General features: G+C 43.5%; 2 protein-coding genes across 3 annotated transcripts in view; both read left to right on the top strand.

Moving 5' to 3' along the window:
- Positions 1-91: 91 nt before the first annotated feature.
- On the top strand, positions 92-7,729 carry LOC115396799 (fibrous sheath CABYR-binding protein-like). Its single transcript, XM_030102830.1, has 4 exons — positions 92-474; positions 3,822-5,036; positions 6,259-6,324; positions 6,511-7,729. Exons 1-3 carry the CDS (start codon positions 387-389, stop codon positions 6,318-6,320), a joined length of 1,365 nt encoding a protein of 454 aa, XP_029958690.1. The 5' UTR covers positions 92-386; the 3' UTR covers positions 6,321-6,324; positions 6,511-7,729.
- A 4,119-nt stretch (positions 7,730-11,848) lies between these two features.
- Positions 11,849-22,609, top strand: part of deptor (DEP domain containing MTOR-interacting protein) — a 30,312-nt gene continuing 19,551 nt past the window's right edge. The window contains exons 1-4 of one of the 2 annotated variants that reach the window (XM_030102833.1): positions 11,849-12,143; positions 12,321-12,410; positions 15,534-15,712; positions 15,864-15,987. In XM_030102833.1, the coding sequence (XP_029958693.1) occupies positions 12,130-12,143; positions 12,321-12,410; positions 15,534-15,712; positions 15,864-15,987 (407 nt within the window). In that variant the 5' untranslated portion in view covers positions 11,849-12,129. Of the gene's footprint in view, positions 12,144-12,317; positions 12,411-15,533; positions 15,713-15,863; positions 15,988-22,609 lie in introns of both variants that reach the window. The other variant, XM_030102832.1, reaches the window with a different exon arrangement.

The raw sequence follows: 22,609 nt of genomic DNA, 5'->3' as shown, positions 1-22,609 counted from the left end.
TGTCTCCTCCTCCTCCTCCTCCTCCTCCTCCTCCTCCTCCTCCTCCTCCTGTATGAATAGTGTGCCTGTGAGCAGGAGGCAGTCAGGAAACAGTACTGCCTGCACTGCTCAGCTGCATGCTCCTAACAGATTGTTGTCTGAGGCGAGAAGGCAGCAGGCCATGCATGAATCCACAGCTACCCTCGAGGAGATAATGGTGTCCAGTCACTCCTAGGAACTGGAGAGAGAGTTCAGCTGTGCATGTTTTCACTGCCTGACACAGTCTTTCCTTGAAAAGTGAAAGTGCTGAGACTTGTCTTTACTTGCTCCTGTAGCAGCTTCAGACTTTTTGATTCATCTCAGCTCCTCTTGTTTTTTTTTTTTTGTTTTTTTTCTTCCCCCCAAACATGGGTTGTTCTTCCTCCAGTGCACAGACTGTGGACCAAGAGAAGAGACCAGGTACAAAACCTGAAGAGACCAATGGAAGCACAGTTGGTAAGTGTTTAAAAAACAAACCTTGTGTTTACTTTAAATATCTTAGTGTGCTATTTACTTCTATTCAGAGAAAGAACCTATAATTCTTTAGCCTCAGGAGCTTCATCAAATCTAAGTTGCTTAAATTCAGTGAAGCTTTTCTGAGGGGTGTGTGTCTGTGTGTGTGAGTGAGTGTGTGTGTGTGTGTGTGTGTGTGTGTGTGTGTGTGTGTGTGTGTGTGTGTGTGTGTGTGTGGTGCAGCCTCTTGGTCTGGTACACCGTGTGCTTTCTCTCTCACACTCTGCTGCACAGCATACTTTAACATCCCATAGGCAGAATTATTCATGTTCACTCGTTCTCTCATCATTCCCCACTAGAGCTTCTTGTTTATTTATAACAAGACTTTTCCAGCTTCACAATCTCTCTGAGCCAACACGGAACCCACCTTGTAGTTTTACCTGTGAAAGCAGTCAGAGAGAGAGAGCTGACTGATCTTCACCGTGTTTCACTCACAAGCTTTATTCCATGAAGTGATCTGAACACTCAGGTTGGAGAAACTTCTCTACAGTAGCTCTGTGTGAAACTCAGCTGAGAGTGTCAGCTGTCTATTTGCAGCCTGGGGCCAGACTTGCAACCCAACCTGTTCACTCCCGGGCTGCTTTCGTGTGACTCATGACTACAGATGGGTTTTTAAATGCCTCTCTGTGATTTTGAACTTATTAATGTCCATATGCATTTCACTTTCTATTGTTGACATTGTGTGTGTCCTTGATAAGAGGATATACATTCTGAGTTCTCACATATTTCCATCATTTAAGTTATGAGAATGACCCCATTAGTTAAGAATAATGTGTTCACATCGAACATGAGAAACCGGATTCTTCACATTCCCCGTATTGTTGATGTGTGGCTTAGTTTTATTCCTTCAAGTCAATATGATCTTCATGACGGATATCATCCAGAAACTTTCATCAGCCGCTTTCGTGTAACACAGTTTTAGCGTCTAAACCAGACTGAGATGTTTTGTTTACATGTGCAGCACAGCAATAACTCTTGTGTGTTTCACTGCAGAAGACAGCAGGGAGGAGAGCCGTGACGCCTTCAGGGACAGCGTAACAGCGCTCTCATATAGGTTCAAATCTAAATACCTCACTTGAGCTTAATTGTCTCGGGTTGTGTAGGTTTGCATACATGCACTGTGTGGTCAAGCTTGTGCTGACACCCACCAAGAGGTCTGACACAGCCCGCGATTGTCCATTCATGCCTGTCAATAGCCCATACGGGCACATGGCTATGTCATGCCAGGCACAGCTGCATGTACAGTATGTTCCAACTGCAGCTCCCCACACACACCGCTACAGTCAGCGCCCTTGTTAGAAAGTGGGATGATTTATCCACAGTGTATAGACTGGGGACGATGAAAGGGTTTCAGTGCCATTTCTAATTGAGCAGCTTTGCTCATTCTGCCTGGCACAGTTCCTCTTTGTCCATGTATAGCATGTCCCATTTCCCCAATGGCACGATGCGGGGCTTGTGTCAGGGCTTTGTCTCCGCAGCCGGACGGCTTCAGTCAACCTGGAGGAGCAGGGGAGCCTTCCCAGGCTCTTACATCACCCCCCCCCCCCACCTCCCCCCGGCAAGAAAACCAGTTATTGTACTCTTTTCTCAGCTTCTCTAAACGTATCTGCATGGGTGGAGGTTTGAAACCATACAGTGTGGCGTCTGTCTGACAATCCAGCTGTACGCCATTGAAACGTCCAGTGGTCTCATCCCACCCCTCCCCCCCATCTCTCTCACCCCCTGCTCTGCTCCGGCTCTGTTTTGACTGGGACCTCTGTCATCTTTGGCTGGTAAATCATGTTGACAGGCGAGTCATCCATGCCTGCACTGACCCAGTCTGTCTCAACCCAAATGCACACATTCACAATTTCGAAACAACACTTCTGGATGTTTTTAAAACTCCAGCTTTCTGTAAAAGGCTGTAAAAAGATGTGATTTATTAAATAAAAAAGAGAAGTCACAAGAAAATATGTGTTAAATTAATGAAATAGATACAATAAATTTGGGTTTGTTGAAAAACAGCCTAATAACTATGTAAAAAAAAAAGTCTCCTATTTTGGAATTTTGCATTTATTTGTACAATGTGGCTGAACTGAATGTTTTATTTCAACATCTTTTTGTGCTGTGCGTATACTCTCACTGGTTCACTTTCGCGCTAGTTGCCAGGCCATCACATTCCCTTCCACTCATCACTCTCGGCCCTTTTTAGCTCTTCTGACAGACACATAAAATCAGGAAGCCGAACCGTCCAAACTATCCACCCATCCAGCCAACCCAGGCCTTCTGGTTTGTCTCATTTGTGAACAATGTCAACATCGCGTAGCTGCGAAACAAAAACTCATCAAACGTGTCTGCGTGGCCTGTAACTGAGATAAACGATTCAGTTTCTGACATTTGAGTCGAAGTCTCCAAGCCCGTCATTATTCTCCATCGACAGAGGTTTCACCTGAGGGCAGTTTCAGAGCTCCGGAGGAGCAGGAACTGAGGAATGAGAATGAAGGTGGAGGCGTCTCTTCACATGCAGCAAAGACACGTCACGTGGATCTGATTTCCTCTCAAAGTGCATGTGTACTTTCAAGGCTTTAGACAAACACTGACTTCAATAAATCAGTTTAAGCTCGGGAAATGAAAGGATGTTTTCACCCGCAGCACGAACTCTATGCTTTTCATGCTGACTTCCACCACAGTCTGATGTATTTAAAGATGAACCTGATGAATGAAGTCCCATTAAACCCTGATACGCTGCATAATATACATGAATAAAAACAGAATGCAGTTTTATGCAGATAGAGATATTATGCAGCGCAACTAATGAAATGCTTAAAATGTTATTTTTAGTGCTGTCAGTTTTAATCGCATTGATTGCAATTTAATCGCATTGATCGCAATTAATCGTGATTAATTCATGGAGAACTGTCAACAATTAACTTTTTTAAAGTTGAGATTAATTGCAAGGAAGAATCTAATCCTTATAAATCAGTCCCAATGTCAGGAAAAAACACTATTATCCTCTAGTTCTTTTCTTTGACCCAATTGGCAGACCTCAATGGATTAATCACGAGTAAAATTGACAGCACTAGTTATTTTATGTTAATATCTTTTTACCTCAAACATAAACTTGAGTTTGATGCCAGAAAGAACATCTCCATAAAGCTGGGTCAGGGACAACACACTGCTTTAAAGTTGATATCACTTTTGTCAAATTCTTAATTTCAATAACAAGACGCCATTCATTAAAAACTCTGATAGAGGAGTGCAGGATGTTGGTCAGATGTGAACTAAACAAATTTGTGTTTTGTCCTTCGCAGCAATCAAAAATGGGCACATTGCAGAAGACGCACAGACCATCGAGGACCAGATGCAGCTGCCGGTGCAGACGGCCATACCCAACGGTCTTCAGCCAGGGGCCGACGATGAGAAAGAGGTCGTTCTAATGGCCCTGGAGGCCAAAGAAGACCTTGTAGCTGATGTTGTAGCGGCCCCTGAACCTGAGCCTGAAGCTGCTGCGCCTGAAGAGCCGCCTCCAGAAGCTGCAGCCTCCGCTCCAGGAGGAGACCCGGCTGAGCCCGAAGCTGCTGAAGCAGCAGTGGAGGAAGCGGCCCCTGTAGAAACTGTAGCCGAGGAGGAGGCCCCTCCGGAGGTCGTGGCCCTCGATGAGGCCCCCGCTGTTGAATGTGTTGAAGCAGTGGAAGCAGAGGCCAGTGTTGTTGCTGAACCTGTGGTACCAGAAGCGGTAGAGACCCCAGAAGCTGAGGAGAAGGCCCAAACTGAGCCCGTTCAAGTTTCCGAGGAAGTGAAGACTGAAGCGCCAGCAGCAGTAGTAGCTGTGGAAGCAGTCGCCGAGGTCCCAACAGAAGTAGCCGAGGTCGTCCAGGCTCCAGCAGAAGCGGCTCCAGCAGAAGCGGCTCCAGAGGCATCCACAGAAGTAGCTGAAGCTGTCCAAGCTCCTGCAGAAGCGGCTCCAGAGGTTCCCGCAGTCGCCGAGGCTGTTGAAGCTCCTGCAGAAGCGGCTCCAGAGGTTCCCGCAGTCGCCGAGGCTGTTCAAGCTCCTGTAGAAGCGGCTGCTGAGGCCTCCACAGAAGTGGCCGAGGCTGTGCAAGCCACTGTGGAAGTGGCTGCTGAGACACCAGCAGAAGAAGCCGCCGCGCTGGTGGAGGCAGAGGGTCCAACTGACAAATCTGCAACAGAGGCTGCCTCAGCTCCAAGTGAGGAAGTCGCTCCAGATCAGGTTTCAGCACCGAGTGAAGCCGCAGCACCATCCGAACCCTCGGTGCCTGCTGAACCTGCAGCGTCGGTCATAGACACAGCCATTGCTGCGGCGACTATTCCAGACATGCCTCTGATACCTCCAGCCACAGCGGAGGCCCAGGCTGAGTCCCAGCCTGCCGCTGAGGCAGCAGCAGCAGCAGCAGCAGCAGCAGCCCCCTCCACAGCTCCAGAAGCTGCCGCCCAGCAGCTCCAGACCGCGGAGGAGCCAGCGACTGTCCCAGCAGCCTCAGCAGCACCTGAACCTTCACCTGACGGTAGAAAACTTCACATTAATCCACTGAAGCATACTTTCCTTTCATTTTACTCTTGACAGGTGATCACTGCAGTGACATGTGGGATAGGAATAGCAGGGCTTCAGTCTATTATGGCTGTAATTGTTGAGAACTTCGAGCGAGGTTGTGACAGGTTTACTTGCTCGGTGGTTTGCATGATTAAACACAGAAATGCTCGTCTGGCAGAACTTGTCACGCTGACTTTAACTTCAAAACGTCATGTTAATTTCCAAGACAGATTTCTGGGTGGAGGAAAACATTGCAGCATTACCACTGGGCCATGGCTGGCAACCAAAATTACAAAGTGAGGAACTGAGAAAGAGCAAACAGGCAAGGAGAGGCTAGCAAAGCAGCGGTCAGTAAGGCCCTTTCTACATAAGTGTAATGATGTGATTGGTCGAGGTTGACAGAATGAACAGATGCAGAAGACACACACACTCGCAGAGGGTGAGAAAATGAGTGCTCGTGTTGATTATAGCATGTTGTGAACACAACAGCTCCATTCAGGCGTCTCTCACTCCATGTGCTTTGTCGTGAAGCGACTACAGACTAATCATGATTCACTGCTTTGAATTAATTGCACGGAACAAAGCAGACACTCCACAGGCCCAGCAGGATCCCAGTCGTCACACAGGCGTGTGAAGTAATGTATGCTCCTCTGCCTCATTTCTAGCATGTTAAAGTCATTACCTGCACACAGTGATGAGAAAAAAATAGTAAAGTTGGCTTAGTGAGAGCACAGTCCTATTATTGGCTGTCTTGGATGGAGAAAAAATCACAAGAACAACTTTAAAACAGTGTAACTTGGAAACTTTTAACTTACACCATGCATGTTTAAGACGGGCTTCATGCTTTTCACTTCTGCCTGCAACTCAGAGAACATGCTGTACTTTGAGGGCTGAGGCGTCCCTCTAAGCAGCACGTGGAGAATACTGGTCTGGTGAGGAGGACGTGCTGCATTGCATAACTTTATGAGCTTCTTTCCCTGGAAGCTATGTATGTGTGTATGTGTGTGTACGTGCGTTGAGGTAACACTTGTAAACCTCTTCATGGGAACCAGATGTGGTTTTGAAGGACTCTTCAGTTCAGTGCTTGTAAAGCCATATCGGGCCCACTCGGAGTTGTCATTATGGAGCATTAAAATGTGGTTTTGCAGTGAAGTAAAGTGTCATTTTGTACTGACCTCCCCTTTTAATGTGTGCAGTGGTCCCAGTGAAGGCGGCCTCGCAGGATACCGAGAGCGAGAAAGCCAAAAAGGAGGATTGAGTTGGTAAGAGCACAACAAAAACCTATTGGAAATCACTTTGTACGATGATATGAACCCTGGTGAGGTCTTTGATTGTTGATTAATTGCACACAATTCTTATTATCAGAGAGACATAACTTTGGAACTCACTCACTGACTGCATTTAAATGAGGCAGTAATTATTCTAAAATGATTTGTTTGTCTTTTCAGCAAAAAGGGATTCTCCAAAAAAAACTAAACCCCAAAGACGACTGGATACAAAACGAGATGAAGCAAGAAAAAAAGGAAAGAACACTAAATTTTCTGTATTTTCTACCCAGCACTCACCAAACTTTACACCAGATACATTAAATCCACGTGCCTTAATAACTTATCTTTTAGGAAAAACCTGGACTTTTCCTACATTTGTATATAACCCCATTCTGGAGGAGGAGTCTTCAATATTGAGACATAAAGTGCCTGGAGCCTCATACTACACATGTAGGCTTTTTAGAAAATGTTTTCATTTTTAGATGGAACTGCTTCAAAAACAAACAAACAGGTAATGTGTGTCAAGAGGGTGCAATACTCTGTGAAATCTATGAACTCTTGAGCGAGTGGAGTATGTTTGAAATGCAGGGAAGGATGCTTGTAGTGAATCTTTGATTATTTAAAGTAGCTGCTTCTGAGGAAAACAAGCCAAACACAACTGTGAATAAAATTATGCAAAGAGGTTAAAGTGACAGAAATACCAAAACCAAACGGGCGAATAGCTCGGCTGGGGTCACTTCAGCTTTTTTAATTGTTCTTCTTTTATCTATATGAAACTGATGTTTGAAGCTCATGTCATATAAAAAAAAAAAAAGAAAGAAAATGTACATTTTGTTTACACATTTTATAACTACAGTGTTTTCTAACGAAACTCATCTTGTTAATGGGAATGACAGTAATACGTGTTGAATGACACAAGGTTTGATTTTTAGATACTTTGTTGTTTTACATGTAGAGAATCAGTCATCCGATGTGTTTTGAGTTGTCTTAAGGACTTAAAGATGATCACATGTCTATGCAAAGGCTTAGTGCTGACGAGATAATTCATCCGGTTTGAGGACGATGTAATTGTACCGTCGCCTATCTGTTTTCTGAATCTTCCCTTCAGCTGTCAGGTGTTCCTGAAACTCTCAAAGATGTTTGGCGTCACAGCACCATGCTGCACGCTCCTTTACTGCATTACGTACATGTGTGGCACAGTATGACTTCTTAGATGATTCTGTTAAAGGATAGAGGACCTAGAAAATGACTTTAGTTTCCTAAAATGTGATGGATGACATGGGAAAACTTTCTTTTTATTTGTTTCTTTCCATCTGTTTCTCTGTAACTTGTTCAATCTTTGAAATTTGTCTATGACTCTGCTAACCTCTTAGTGTACAGAATAAAGTTTTACCCACTATTGTGTGAGTTTTTTTTTTTATTTTTTTAAACAACAGAATGCACTGTTTCTGTAAAAGGTATCAATATAAATTTCTTTAGTGGAAGAGAGGGATTTAAATCAGTAGGACGGAGTGTTTTTAAAGGACAATCTATACTTAATACAAGCCTGACACACTTTTGGAGTCAGATTAAGCTTCATATTTTGAGACGACTGAATTCTGATTCAATTCTCCTCATATCTGCAGGAGAAAAGTGTTCATTCAGATAATTCACCATATGACCAGTGTGTTGTATTTATGTTTTTAGAATCATGAAATATACATGTTGTGTAAGGGTTATTGGGTCATTTAAATGTTTTTGTTGTTGCATGATTTGGGCTGATTTGGGTTCACTGTACCGTTTCGTGTTGTCTGTGCTTTTTGTTGCAGCATTTATGATTCAAGAGACCAACAGTTTTGGCTGTTTGAACCGTTTCTCAAGAGAAGAATTGAGCAAGTACGGGAGACTATTAAAAATCTCATAACTGAGTTTGGTTACACCAAAGCCTGCGAAAGAAAGAGATTTTTTTTAAGTCTCCAACCTCTGCATGACCCACCGACAAAACAGTGTTCTGTACATATAATGAAGTGTGTGAGCCTGAGGCGCTACAGTGCATAATCTGCTGAAAAGAAAAGAACGTTGCTGAACGGTACAGTTGAAAGTTGACGAGTAGGTAACAGCAGTGTAGCCATTAGAGTCTGCAGCGTTTTGATTTATGAGGGAACTGCACTTAGTATAGCTGCACAAATCATATTAAACATGCTTTCATCTAAGCAGGCGATCATCATTTAAATGGAGCAAACATTGGAATGCAAACCTGCAGGTTTGCTGATTCTTTCATCACATGCGCTAACCTGTCCCTGTTAGATAATCGTAATTAAAGATTTAAGGACTCTAAAGATAAAGAGTTGGATTTGAAGGGAGGTTTAGTTTTTTAAAATCTTATCTCCTATTCAGAAGTTTTTTTTCTGTGTTACCACCGAGGTCATATTAACAGTCATGATGGGAAATGAAGACAAATGACAGAAAAACGTTGAATGCTCAGTGAACATACATCTGCATGACCTTTTGTTATGATGAGCTAAATATATTTGTAACAACAAAGGATGCACCATCATGGGTGTGACTGCTTCATTCTGATGGACCAGCTTGCTTAGATTATGGTACACACACACACACACACACACACACGCACACACGTCTCTGTTGGCAGAGTGAAGTCACTTTAACACCAGTGTGTCCTTCAGACCTTTGGTTCTTGGTTGCTGGTTGTCGTGGATTATGTCTGTTAAATGACCTTCATCTCTTTATCACTTAGAAAACACCAGTGAGAAGCAGCCACGACCTTCAGCCTGTGTGTGTGTCGGTAGTTTCTCTTGCAGCTGCTCTCAGTGACTTCAGACAACATCTTGTGGTGCAATCTTACACTGCAAGTATAAACAGCTGGGGGAGCCGGACAACTTGGCAGGTCAACAAGCAGCACATCACAACACTGCCTTTGACTCCGACTCTTGTTTTGTCTCATTTTGCTGATTATTTGAGGTCATAAATATTTAATGTTCAATAAAAAGTCAAATAACGACAAGAGCTTAAAAGTCTGATTTTCAGCTAACTTCTTATAAGAGGTATTGACACACTGCTAGTTAATTAATGGAGCAGCTCAAAGTAATCAGACAGTCTATTTACTTTTATCATTTATTACTTGTCGGTGTTTGTTGCAGAGTTGTCAAACATCAGGCCTGAAGGCCAAACATGGATGCTAAGGTCTGTGACGACCTTCCAGAGAGTGAAAATGACATTTCAGATGTGAACTGTGGCTTTTACAAATAAGTTATTGCTACTTCTAATGATTTCTTTGTTTTAGTAGCACACACAACACAACACTGAGACCAAAGCTGACAGAGCTCGGATGCAGTAGAGAGAGCTTGAAGCCAAATGTCTCACAATGGAGAATTAGAATAAAAATCTCTCTGTGAGCGTGACTTTTGTGAAGTTACGCTGGAGGCTGCAGAAATCATTCAGCTTGAAAAACAGCAAACATTTAGAAGAGGATTTCAAGCATTTCATCAGTTATTTCATATTTTCCTAATCATTTTTCATTTCTGATTTGCAAATATGAAGAGACAATATGGGCTGCAATGCGGGACATGTTTTTGGACCTTTTGCTCTGTTTTGCAGTGCGAAGCATGATTAAAAATACAACTCGCCTGAAAATCTTAAAAACATCTTTATGACTCACATTGAATTATATAAAGTACAAAACAGTACTGTACACACCCAAACAAACTCGCCATCTTATATTTTCACCCAAATAACTTTTTCACTAATCTAGCTTCTTACTTAGGAATACTCTTAACTGGATAAGTCTGTCACTGGATTCCTTCAAGGGATTGGCAAAATGCCGCTGATCACAACATGTCCTAGAATATAATGGAACGTTTTAGAGGAAGACAGCTGAAAATGTGATTCAAGATTCTTTGTCACTGCTCAGTTTCCTGGACAGCGAAATTGCAGCAGCTCCACTATGATTAAAAAGACTACACAGTAAGTAGCAAATAGTACACAATAGTAAGTGAAAACGTTGACAATAGTGCACATAGGAATAAATAAATAGTAGGTATTGCACATAGTAATATGGGTACATGAGTGGTTGTGTCAATAGTGGAGTATGTTTGTTACGTGCGGAGGGCACGATCGGCTGTTGTCAGATCCGGGTCAGGAGGTTGCAAAAGGAGAGGCAATTAACAAAAGGGGAACAACGGGCAGTACAAGGCTGGATCAGGACGCGCTGCTGCTGGAGCTCGGAGTCCCCCCACCCCACTGGCAGCAGCTCCACCTTCTTATGCTGTGGCTGATTGGTTGATTGGTTGCACCTGGCATGGCTGATCGGAACCAGGGAGGTGAGGTGCAGAGCAGGAGAGCACTCAGACACAAGACGGCTCCAGGGCCGTAACAATGTCTTTGAAAAATTGACACTACTTATATGTGTCCAGTGCTCAGGCACATTTTCTTTATGGTTTATTTATTATATTCTCATGTAAAATGCATCATTCAGGTGAACTGACTGGAAAGATATTCTTTTGCTAGAGAAAGGAGGCAAAACATGGCAGCAGATACAATGGTGTTAAGCATTACAATTTCATCATGTAGATTCTGTTTTTTTATGACATACTACTTGTTTGAAGGGAGCAAAAAGTAATTCAATCATAAAATATGGTCACTTGCATAGTAAAGAATATACAAATATATTTTAAACTGGCAGATCCAGTTGGACAGTATATAATAAATATATGACAAAAACGCCTATAGCTTTAGTCTAAATCCTTTGCTGCCCCCTGTTGGTCAGAGACACACAGTACTCCCCGCCGGTCTCCAGGCACATTTATCCTCATTTTTTGATCTCTGGAAGAAAAATATTGTTTTGTTCTTAATCAGTGGGATTAGAAACCTCAATCAGTACTGAAGATATTGGGGTGTTTGGTTCTGTCAGTGATCACCTTCACTGTAGAAACAAATAATCTACTCTGTGTAGCTTCCTGCAATGCACCTATCAGCCAGCAGGCGGGGCACTCCAACTGCGAGTCTGCGAATGGAAGCAGTCAAACTGTAAGAACAGACTATTTATATCATGGTATCGTACATTATAGAGCTGGAACACGCGCGAGCGCACGCACGCACACACTCATTTAACCAATGAAAAACCGGATGACTTCATCTGTCCTGGATGGAAGCGCTGGTTTTATTCTCACTGCACAGACACGTGTGTGTGTGTTTATACTGTAAAACATTTAATCCAGATTTGCTTCACACACTGGCGTCTGATGTATCTCCTTTCACTGACACCCGTAACCAGTACAGGATAGCAACACACCGTTTATTTGATCAAATGTATCGAGGAATACAAAAATAATTTGCTTGTTTTGCGATGCATGATCAGAATGTTCGAATTCCGTCCACGCCTCCCTCTTTCTCCGCCCGTTGACGATTCCAGAAGGTTGACGGTGAATAAAACGAGCGCACCCGCACACCTCGGGAACCCCGCCCCTCCGGTTAACTCCCCCCGTGACGCCCGCCCAGTCCGCACCGTGGGCTGGCCGCCGCCGCCGCACCGTGCAGAGAGCGTGCGCCCAGCCCGGGAGGCGTGTGTCCGGGGTCAGCGACAGACCGGAGCTCCGGAGAGAGACGGCGCGGCTGGAGATCGGCTCGGAGCCCCGCGGGAGGAGCGTGCTCTGCAGGAGGCTTTCCAGGAATTGGCAGTGGCCGGTCGCAGAGAGACCTGCCGGTTCCACACAGGCGCTGCCCCCGGGTCCATCGATCCCTACAGCATGGAATAACCTCTCTCTCCAGGCTTCAGGGGAATATTGAAAGTCCTGCGCGCCCATGGTGCTGGAGGGGTGAGCAGCAGCACGCAGCCGGAGCTCTGTTTATTTTCTGCCTTCATCGCCGCGTGGATCGACGCATGCCCTTTGTTTTTCATTGCAGTCATTCATTTTTTTTTTTTTTTGCGTGTTTGCATAATGCACCGTGGTGCCCATGTGTTCACGGCCGCTGTGTTGATCCCGTGACAGCAGAGAGATGGACGGGATCGGGAACACCATGCAGAAGAAGGCTGCGGAGCTGGAGCGGTTGGCCGAGGTGCTGGTTACCGGGGAGCAGCTGAGGTATGTCCGGATGACTCCCAGTGTGCACCAGGCTGGCTCATGACTGATGGGAGTTTATGCACTTTAACAGGACCGTTTACACACTGGTACATCCACAAGCTAAACGATAGATAAATGTCTTTATCATTGTTGCGAAAGATTCCATGAGCTGCATTCATTTTGATGTTTCCATGTAATATGCATTCATGCTCTGCATGCCAGCATTCTGTATTTGGCCAATCAGGTGGAGCCTCCTGCACTAGTTGGTTACTTTTCAGTTCATTTAAATATATTTTCATAGCTGGTGCAGACACACATGATTAAAACAACAATATTAATAGTTAAAACATGGGGAAGTCCTGGTGAAAATTTGGCCCAAGAAGAACAAATCTCACAGCACCGACACATGGAAGTGTTTATTCTTGGAAAGTCAAATCTAGAAAGCAAAACAAGACAGCAACATATCATATCACATGCTGAAGTAATAATGACTGGATTGTATATTTGTGCAGTAACTGCTTGCACCCTCAATCCTGCATGTGGTTGTGTCCCAAATGAGTGAGAAGGAGGACATGACGGGACATGACACACACACATACGGCATTGGGTGTTGTAAGCCTGTTTGACAGGAGGTTAATGATCATACTTCGAGCTCCTCTCCCCCTCTCTCCACTGAAATGTCAGCCTCTCTGCGCCATGCACAGAGAAAACAAAGACGTCCATACATGCTCTGCCCTCCTCTCTCGCTCACACAACTGCTGATCCGCACCTATGCAACATGCATGTCTCTCCAGACTCTGCAGGAATTAATTTCTGCTGCTCCACTAGTACAGCGCCCTTCGAACCTCCTGACCCGGCGTGACTTTTCAACTCCGCCCGTCGATCCTATCAGGGAATTGTACCACGCACCCTGGCAGTTGGCGTGCGTGATGTACTTGATATAAGCTTTGACCCTCAGTACAGCATGTAAGGAAATTCTCTGTAACTCGGGTGACGTCCCCCCCCACACGACCCCATTAGTGAATAGAGGCTCAGTAGGTAAAGCATGGCACCAATGTCAGGAATTTCAGCCCCCAGCTGAACCACGAGGAAAGCACCAGCGCTACCGAGTAGTTGGTGTAGCCGCGACCTTTGACGCTTGTTTCTGAAAGATGACGTGACATTGACCGAGGAACCAAAGTGCTGAAATCTATCCCTACCTCTCCAGATTTATTGTATCTGTGTACGTACTTGCTCTGCGCTCGCAGTCCCTGGCGTGTGTTTCTGTGTTTATCGTTGCGCCGTGTGCCGGTGTCCCTGGCACGGCTCGGCATTGTTTCTGCCAGCTGGCACCCTGCTGGCTGTGAGTGAACCCAGGGCTGCTTCGGGGTGGCAGTCCCTGTCCTCCGGGGAGGCTGCTCTTCTGGAGAGCTTCAAGTTTTCTTCAAACTTTTGTTCTGCATGGTTCTTACAGCCAGCCCTCACTTTTATCTGGACTTGAATGTCAAAAGAATCATTTGAAACATTGAATCTATAAAAAATAAAATGTCTTCTGCTGACTTTGGTGCCACCGTGATCTTTAATCTGCCAGCCACTGGGAGCTTATTTTTAACACTCGTAAATCATTAGTATTGAGAAGTTAATTGAAACTCCTGACCTTTTAACCTTTGGCCATCATATTTTAAAATCTGTCCAGCGCTTGAGATCATACACTGGATAAGGCTGAGGCAAAATAATAAACACAATACCTGCTCAGTACCAGCATGTTGCATTGTCATGGTGGACATGTTGAAATGCTGATGTTAGCATTCAGCTCAAAGCACTGCTGCGCCTCCGTACAGTCGCACTGAGCTGACTCTCACTGTCGCTACACTGTATGATTTAAAGGCACACTGCGCTGCAGACTGACCCTTTTTACCTTTTCTACATTTACTTTTATTTGATAACAATTGGCATGGATGGACATCAGATTCTCCCCTTCATGAAACACAGTGCGTCTGAACCAGCGTCTGGCTGTTAGCCTCTCCTCACACATCTCTGTTTCCCATCACACTCCCCGTCTCACTACAGATCTGTCTCGTGCACGGAGCTGACAGAAAGGCAGTTATTATGGCCACGAGGCACATGCAGCTACTGTAGTAAGTCTTGTGACCAAGTTCCTGGTTGTGAATAGACAGTTTGTTGCGACCGACGGAGAGTCGGAGCCTGCGAATGTTTTCAGCCTGGAGGCTCCTCTCACACTGCGAGCCAGAGACTCATTCAGAAACGCTCCCGTCTCTCCCGGATTGACTCGGCAATAGAAATGATTTTTCCAGCTTCATTTGAAACGATTCGGTTTGGAGATCGTTGTGAAACTCAGCACACACAGACAGGGCGAGAGACAGAGAGAGAGAGAGGGAGGATTAGGTTGGATTATGTTAAAGCTGGGTTGGATGTGAAGTCTGTAAAATGTGCAGCTGAGTTTGTTTGCCCATCTCAAGTCATGGCAGAGTAATTGGCCGAAGGCTGTCATTGCTAATCTGGACCGAGGCCGGCCAGCTGCACAAAGGCTCAGCGTGGAGTGGAACCAGCGCGCTGCAGGAAGCTTGGCTGAGACTGTGGCGGTGGGCTGTTTCACAACACTCAGGTTCAGGACAAGGTCACCTTGATGATATGAGAGCAAGATCCACGCCACTTATAGATACTCCAGCCATTTGTCACGCCGTTGAGTTACAGAGATCTGCAGCCTCGTTATAAATCACTGCGTAGTCCGATGTTCTCTATTAACCTTGAACATAATGGGCTTGTCCGCCATGTCAAAATAAGTAAACACTGGACATGTGAGGAGGAAATTTATGAAGGTATTCAAGTATTTCACAATGAGCCGAATGCTCACCTTAAATTGTTATTTTTGCAGGCCTTTGTCTTGAGGAAAAAAGTTAAAATAAAAACCACTGAAGTGTAAAATCATGTCCTGCAGTAGAGGACAACATGTGATTTGTGTAGTGAGGTACTGGTACATAGAAGAATAGAAGCTGTTGAATATTTCCATCAATACACTGAAAAAACATTAATGTATCCTTTGCTAACTTTGTAGCTTTCCTGCTGGGTTTTGTTCCTTCATTGTGCACATTCAGAAAAACACCGTGTTGTCTCGATGTAACGAGGAAACTGTGTCGTCTTCAGGCTGCGGCTCCATGAGGGGAAGGTGATCAAAGACCGCAGGCACCACCTTCGAACGTACCCCAACTGCTTCGTGGCCAAGGAGCTCATCGATTGGCTGATCGAACACAAGGAGGCGTCGGACCGAGACACAGCCATCAAGATCATGCAGAAGCTTTTAGATCAGAGCATCATTCACCACGGTGAGACTGACGGCTGTGTGTCTGATTTTAGCAATTTCAGCAGGAGGACAAACAAATTATAAGTTGATAAGTGGTATAAATATACAGTTTAATACAGTTTCTGAAGTTTTGAGTAGTTTTTTAACGTGTTTCTTTGATGATGTGTCTTCAGTTTGTGATGAGCACCGAGAGTTTAAGGACATGAAGCTGTTTTACCGCTTCAGAAAGGACGACGGCACATTCCCGCTTGACAGTGAAGCCAAAGTCTTCATGAGGGGCCAGAGAATCTATGAAAAGTATGTGTGCACACACACACACGCACAAGCGCACACACAGGTCTGTCAGCCCACATCTTCCAGTATTGTTTAAAGTTTGGTCCAGAGAGGGATCTCGGGGAACAGATGCCTGATAGCAAGCCTGACTCCATTTTTTTCCATCTTCATGTGAGATACTTCCCTTCAGCAGGTCTGTTTAGTTCAGCATCAAGACTGGAAAACAATGAAAAACGGTGAGCTGGTCTCTGTCAAATATTAGCAACAATCAATCTACTCCTTAGTTCCACTGCTATCTGTTGGGACTGTGTAATCCAAACAGAACAACTGTTTTCCTGAAAAATGTGTGTTATGCAGGGTTATTTTTTTTTAAACTATGATTAATGAATAACTTGTGTAAACTCAAAATAAGTGAATAAGATCTTATTGGCACTTTTGCATCTCATTAATTTTTGAGCATATTTTCCAGAAAGTATTTCTCTTTTCCAGAATCAGTTTTTGGACTTGGAAACGCGGAACATTTATTGAGATTACATGGATTATTAGGTTATCTCGGTTACCAAAAACATCTTTGTGAACTGAAATAGGGATTGAAACAATCGTTCATCCGGTTTTCTGCCTCGTGTGTGCACTGCGTGTTATCCTAGGCTTTGTGATGTCTACATATCACACAGTTGCATCACTGGACAGTGGTGTTTTCTTAAGCAGGTTAGTTTTGTACTTCAGAGATTGATATTATAGCCATTTCATTTCCAGGTATAAGAAGAATATTATATCCACTGGTTCTTTGTCACATGTTTTGAATGGTTGTCAATTCAGGTGTGGAATTAGATGTTCGATCAACAAGCAGATTTTTTTTAGCAGATTTGCCCTCCAGAGGCACAAAACAGGCTCATGGCTTTTCTTCTTGGTGTTCTTACATTGCGGTAGCCCTTCCAAGCCGCAGTGGCGGTATTTATTTACTCAGTACAGTTTGACAGACGGCCCTGAGCGGCATCCTCAGCCTGCCATCCGCCGTCTTCATCTGAAGTGCCAGAAGAACTGGAGACGCTGGGGGAACTGGAGGAACTGGAGAAAAAGTCTTCTGGAAAAACTTGCTGTGTGTAGTTTGATCCAAGGATGATCAGTGTGTCAAAATAAGAAATCATGGAGTGAAAAGTCGGCGAATCTTCTAAGTCGACAATGCCTTCATATGAAGACGAGCTGCTGAAGTCTCTCTCTTCTCTCTCCAGCTGTTAGAATTTAACACATAATTTCACATCTGCCGATGATCACAAAGCCAACAATTACAAGAATAGTTCAGCTGATGATCTCGCACTCACTGCCTTACCTCGAAATCTATGTAGATGTTATTGAAGTAGATGTTTTCAAAGCACGTCAGATCCCTGAACAGGTCGACAGGATGAATATTATCCAGCTCGTCTTTGGACTCACTGTCATCAGGACTCATGTCTTCATTCAAATCCTCGCTGTCGTCGAACGGAAACTGTGAGTGAATATCTTCCAGGGACATTGTTCCCACGGCTCCGTCCTGGAAGGGATGACTTAGGATAGCTTGATGAAACTGAGTCCGACTTGAAGAATCTCAGTCTGTGTCTTAGACTTTGGTGCTGTTTTGATTTGAAAATGTGAAGTTTGAGACAGTTAGAGCAGGAGAGGACAAAAAAAGACAGAGGCTCATGACAAAACTAATCTAGACTGTAAATTAATTGAGTGGAGGCTTAAAACTACTACATTAATCTTGAATTAAAGAATTATAGTTTTTTTTTTTTTTTTTTTTTTTACTTTCTGAATTGGAAATGAGAAAATGTAATCTCCATTTCCAAGCAGGTTGGGAAAGAGCCAGTGATGCAGAGCAATAGTATCTCATGAAAAAATTAAATATATGTTTTTTTTTTTTGTTTGTTTGTTTTTTAATGAAGAGATGCTTCCTATTGAGCAAAATTCGAATCAATTTATACACTCGTGCCCTCAATAGTAGTGCTAATTCTCATATTGTTGATGCTACACATGCTTTCTAAGTATTGTATTGAGATTCTTTTCTGGCATCAATTTAAGACAAATGAATCATCTTAACACTGGTATCAGGAATGTTATTATTTAGAATGTGACTTTGCATTGTCTACAATGTCATGATTCAAAACTTCATTGGTGGTTCCCGTGTTCTTCAGAATTACATCTACAGAACTACTGTTCATCTGTTTTCTCTTGCACAGTTCTTGAATTTGGCAAACCGACAGAAGTTACAGAAGCAATGCCACAGGTTTCTATTTTTGTCTTCAAATGAAGCTGCCAAATTTTTGACATGATCTTGTTAATTTGTTCATTTGAAAGCCGATTGATGGACGAAAGATTTACGTGGATACTTTCTTTAAGTTTAACCCCTGCAGGCGTGTAGCTATATATAAATACCTCCTCTAAGGATCTTTTTGTTGACGCCCGCTGTTGGGATAAACGGTGAACTTTATGGTGTTTTTAGTTTCGTGGTAACTTGGCAACCGACCAACCGGCAGCCTCGCGTTTCCTGCCTTCCTCTCTGTACCGTTATTTTTAATTAGAATCCATGCTGTTCTCCACAGCACGCTAATTGAGAACATCAGAAAAGCCACCTCGGTTAGTTTTTACTGAATTTGTTGTTGTGCTGAATTGGACTGGGCAAACAGAGAGCGCGCCGAGCCTGCAGGATGAGAGAAAGCAGGAGGAATTAGAGGCGTCCAAACATGTGGTGACTCACTGCATCGGTGCAGACAAGAGTTGTGTTTCGAGGAGGATGCCACATGGGATTGTTTTTGTTTTCGTCATCAGCTTTGTTCCCATTATGCAGTTTTTCTAGTCCTGTTTACTGGCCTAATGGCTCCCATCAAAAAATGAAAAGAGAAAAAGCCTCTTCCTCCCTCTGCTGCTGCTGATGTATCAGTTTTCAATTAGCACACTCCAGATCGTGTGTGAGGATAGACCAGTAAACTGTGTTTCGGTGCCTCTCCAGCACAAACACAGTGACACACTGATAAACAGAGGCTTATTTTTTTCATTTTTTTTTTTTCCAGGCTCCACTCACACATACGAGGCCGTTGCATAAGAGAAAGAAATAGTCCAAGGGGAGACATCTGTCGTCTCAGCTCTTGAGGCTGTGTGTTTATGTAATCGCCATGGTGCAGCGCGCACACACACGCGCGCGCTCATGCACACTCAGGCTTGCGCTGGTGGTTGGCTTTGATTGTGAGCTGGAGCTGCCTCGCCGCTGCACTCAAGGCACAAGCAGCGGTCCTGCTACATGAAAGCTGACATCTCCTGGTCTCCTGAGTGTAAACATCTCCTATTCAGGGAAGATTGTTGTTCCTGTTTCCTGTTTTTGCAGAAGTGCAACAATGTAGGATTTAGTCCTTTGGTTAAAAAAAAAAAAAAAAAAAAAATGGCAGCGTTACGGAAAGCGCGACACAACTTCAGTGAATGAGAAGGTTGAATTGTGAATTTTAGGAAACACGGGTCGAACAGACTTTACTGCTGGAACAGAAGAAAGAATTTAAAATCATTTGGGTCTGTTGAGTGCTTCATCCATTCACACGTCTCACAGCCACGTTTGATGGGTCTTATATCTGTAAACTGCAAAAAATCAACAACACGGAGAGTGGAATCCTCTTCATCCAGGAGAACATCTTGTTTTTCCGTTGGAGAATCAGGCAGCCCTCCTCTCACAAACACATTGATCTCTGATTCCATCGGCAACTTAAAGCACAGTGAGACGATGGTTTTTTTTTTTTCAAAGCTGGAGCTATTTCGCTTCTTTCATCATGTTGAATGAGTGTGGGTGTGTTTGTGTGTGCGCATTGATTAATGTGCAACATTTTAGTTTTGCTCAAATTTGACTGTCAAGTGCAGTTTGAATGGATTTATTGACGTCGCTCTGGAGGTGGTTGAAGGTGTTCATTGATCTCAGGCCGACTCCTCTTCTCTCCACATCAGAGCCTCGGATGACAGTCACAGATCACAGCAGGTGTAAACTGTGCCAACTTGTCTATTTATTACAACTTTTGGATTTGGTGCTCGTTCAGTTTAAAGGTGTTCGTCCTCTGGCCTTGTGTTTGTGTGTGTGTGTGGTAGTGTTTCTGTTTATTTCCATTCTTTCAGCACCCTCTACATGTCCACGTTGTGGTTTTGCTCATCACGGAGCCCTAGCCCTGCAGACAGTAGGTTGTATGTCTGAATCCCTGTGTGATCACGGGATTGTCATCGTTGTGTCCTCAGGCGAGGCGCTTCATCCTGCTTGCTGCTACATGTTTTCCACTTTGGATAAACATGGCAGTTTTTCTTTTCAGTTCCAAGAAACACTTGATGAGCAAAATTCGTCCCAGTCTACAGGAGAAATGCTTCTCCCTGCAGGCTGATCTGCAGACGCCCAGTCAGCTTCATGTAACCACAATCCGTAGGTTGATGCAGTGGTTTTTGCAGTTCTCATCTCTGACTGCCAACAATGTACAATTTACATAACTGGTGGATAATTACATGCATTCCTGAAATCTATCATACTTGACCTCTATTCTGCTTTTTTCTCTCAGATGCATACGTCTATACACACATATGAAATGCAGCTGTACTGAGAAACGTCTTTGGAAGTCAAATAATACAAATAGTGTAAACAAAGCTATTGAGCTGAGGTTTGGTTTAGAGGGACAACACTTACGTTCCTTTTCTAAACAGAATGGAAGAACAGCACTTATGCCCTGAACATTCTGATCTGGAAGCAGTGCTTTATTTGTTGTTCGATGAGGTTTTAGTTTGAAGCACCGTAATCATTTTGTTCTATTCATTCACATTTTTTCTTAGATTTTACTCCACTTTTTACTCACACACAGACAAGGGGAGGACATGAAAACTCCACACACTCCATCTCGCAACCGAAATGTTGTTGGTTCGATTCCCCATTTTGCCCACTTCATTTGTCCATGTGTCCTTGAACAAGACACCGAAGCCCAAACTACTCCCAGTGGATGCCTTGCGTGGCAGACGCCTCCACTGGTGTGTGAGTGTGTGTGTGTGAATAGGCACTATATCAGTGCTGTCCATTTACCATGCAGCCCCTGACGCACTGCCAGACCTGTGGAATAGTTTTTTTTTTGTCTTAATCACGTAAATATTTGAATGTCAAAGTGAGTCTGAGTCACGCTATAGAAGAAATAAATCACTGTTAAAAAGAATCACACCTGAAATTAGAATTCTACACGTCACTTGACTGAGTGATAGAAATGTGAGCGACAAGAGTCATTTAGAAATAAACTTGTGGTGCATGACAATGTATTTTTTTACATGTGAACATTTTGAGAAGGTCTTCATATGAGTACAAAAAAATATTTGAATTAATCAGTAAAGATTCTTGTGAGTTTATAAAAAAAATCAACTGTTTTAAAGGAAGAAAATCCAAATATTTTGCTATTGAGCTTGTATTTTTCTCCGTTATCTGTTTTCTAGTTGAGGACTTTTTTATTTGGACTTTGTACACTTACGCACAGATATCTAACATTTTGATTTCTTATATTTCTCATATTCTTATATTATGTACTGGTATGTATGTATGTATATATTTATATATATATATATATATATACATATATATATGTATATATGTATGTATGTATGTTTGTCTCAGCCACATAAATGTTGTTGATTCCACTAGCTCATTACTTTCTCACAGTCAGGTGAATTTATAAACAGCTTTTTCAAACTGATTTTTTTTTGTACTTATTCTCAACTCCTGCTTAAGCTGAGAATGTATATTTCTTCAAAACAGCGTTGTAATCTAAAAAAAACTGTGCTGCCTACAGCACTGGTGCAGTGTTTCTCTCACGCTCTCTTTTGAGTTGTTAACATTTTACTTCGACTGTGCTTTACTGTTTTAGCTGTGTTAGAATCACAATCACTAAAGTTTTTCTCCAACTCCAGTAGAGATCAGGCTGTATTTAGAAAGTACTTAGATGTGTTTAATATTTGAAGAGCAAAATCCTACATTAAGCTTCTCCCTTCACATCCAGTCTTTGCATTGACATTTATTTCTCATGCCATGATGTGGTTTCACCAAAGTGACACTACAAAAAAAGTAACATTGATTTGAAATTAGTTCCTTGATTTTTGAGTCATCGATACTCCACCTGCCTGAAACACACCTGAGCTGAGAGCGGTGGTGCGTATTCAGGTCATATAAATATATCATTTAGTGCAGCAACACCTTCAAGCTGCCATTATTGAAAGCACAAAGTCCAGTTGAGGTGTGATGTTTAAATGGATTAAGTGTGTGTACACAGCCAGGTTTCACAGGACGTCATGTATGACTCTTTCAACACGCCGTATTATTTGCTGCTAAGTTGTTTATCTCATAATCCGTCAGCGTTTCACATCGTGTGTTCTGCAGTGTGTTGACTTTACGTGACAGAGAGAGGTGAGCGGCGCTGGGCCTGGACCTCGGATCGTTTTCTCGTTCTATTTTTTCACTCGGCTCTCGTTTGAAGTGTGAAGAATCCAACCTGACCGTGAAGCCGGGCTGAGTGACGAAAGCTGCGGTCCATCGGCCGCTTCGTGGCCTCTTTTATAGTTTAATGAGCCACGCCGAGACGACGACAAGGAGGCCAGATGCTGTTGATCGCACTTCGTTTCT

Source organism: Salarias fasciatus, chromosome 11 (assembly GCF_902148845.1).
Source record: "Salarias fasciatus chromosome 11, fSalaFa1.1, whole genome shotgun sequence".
NCBI classification, from domain to species: Eukaryota; Metazoa; Chordata; class Actinopteri; order Blenniiformes; family Blenniidae; genus Salarias; species Salarias fasciatus.
This window is presented reverse-complemented; position numbering and strand designations above follow the sequence as displayed.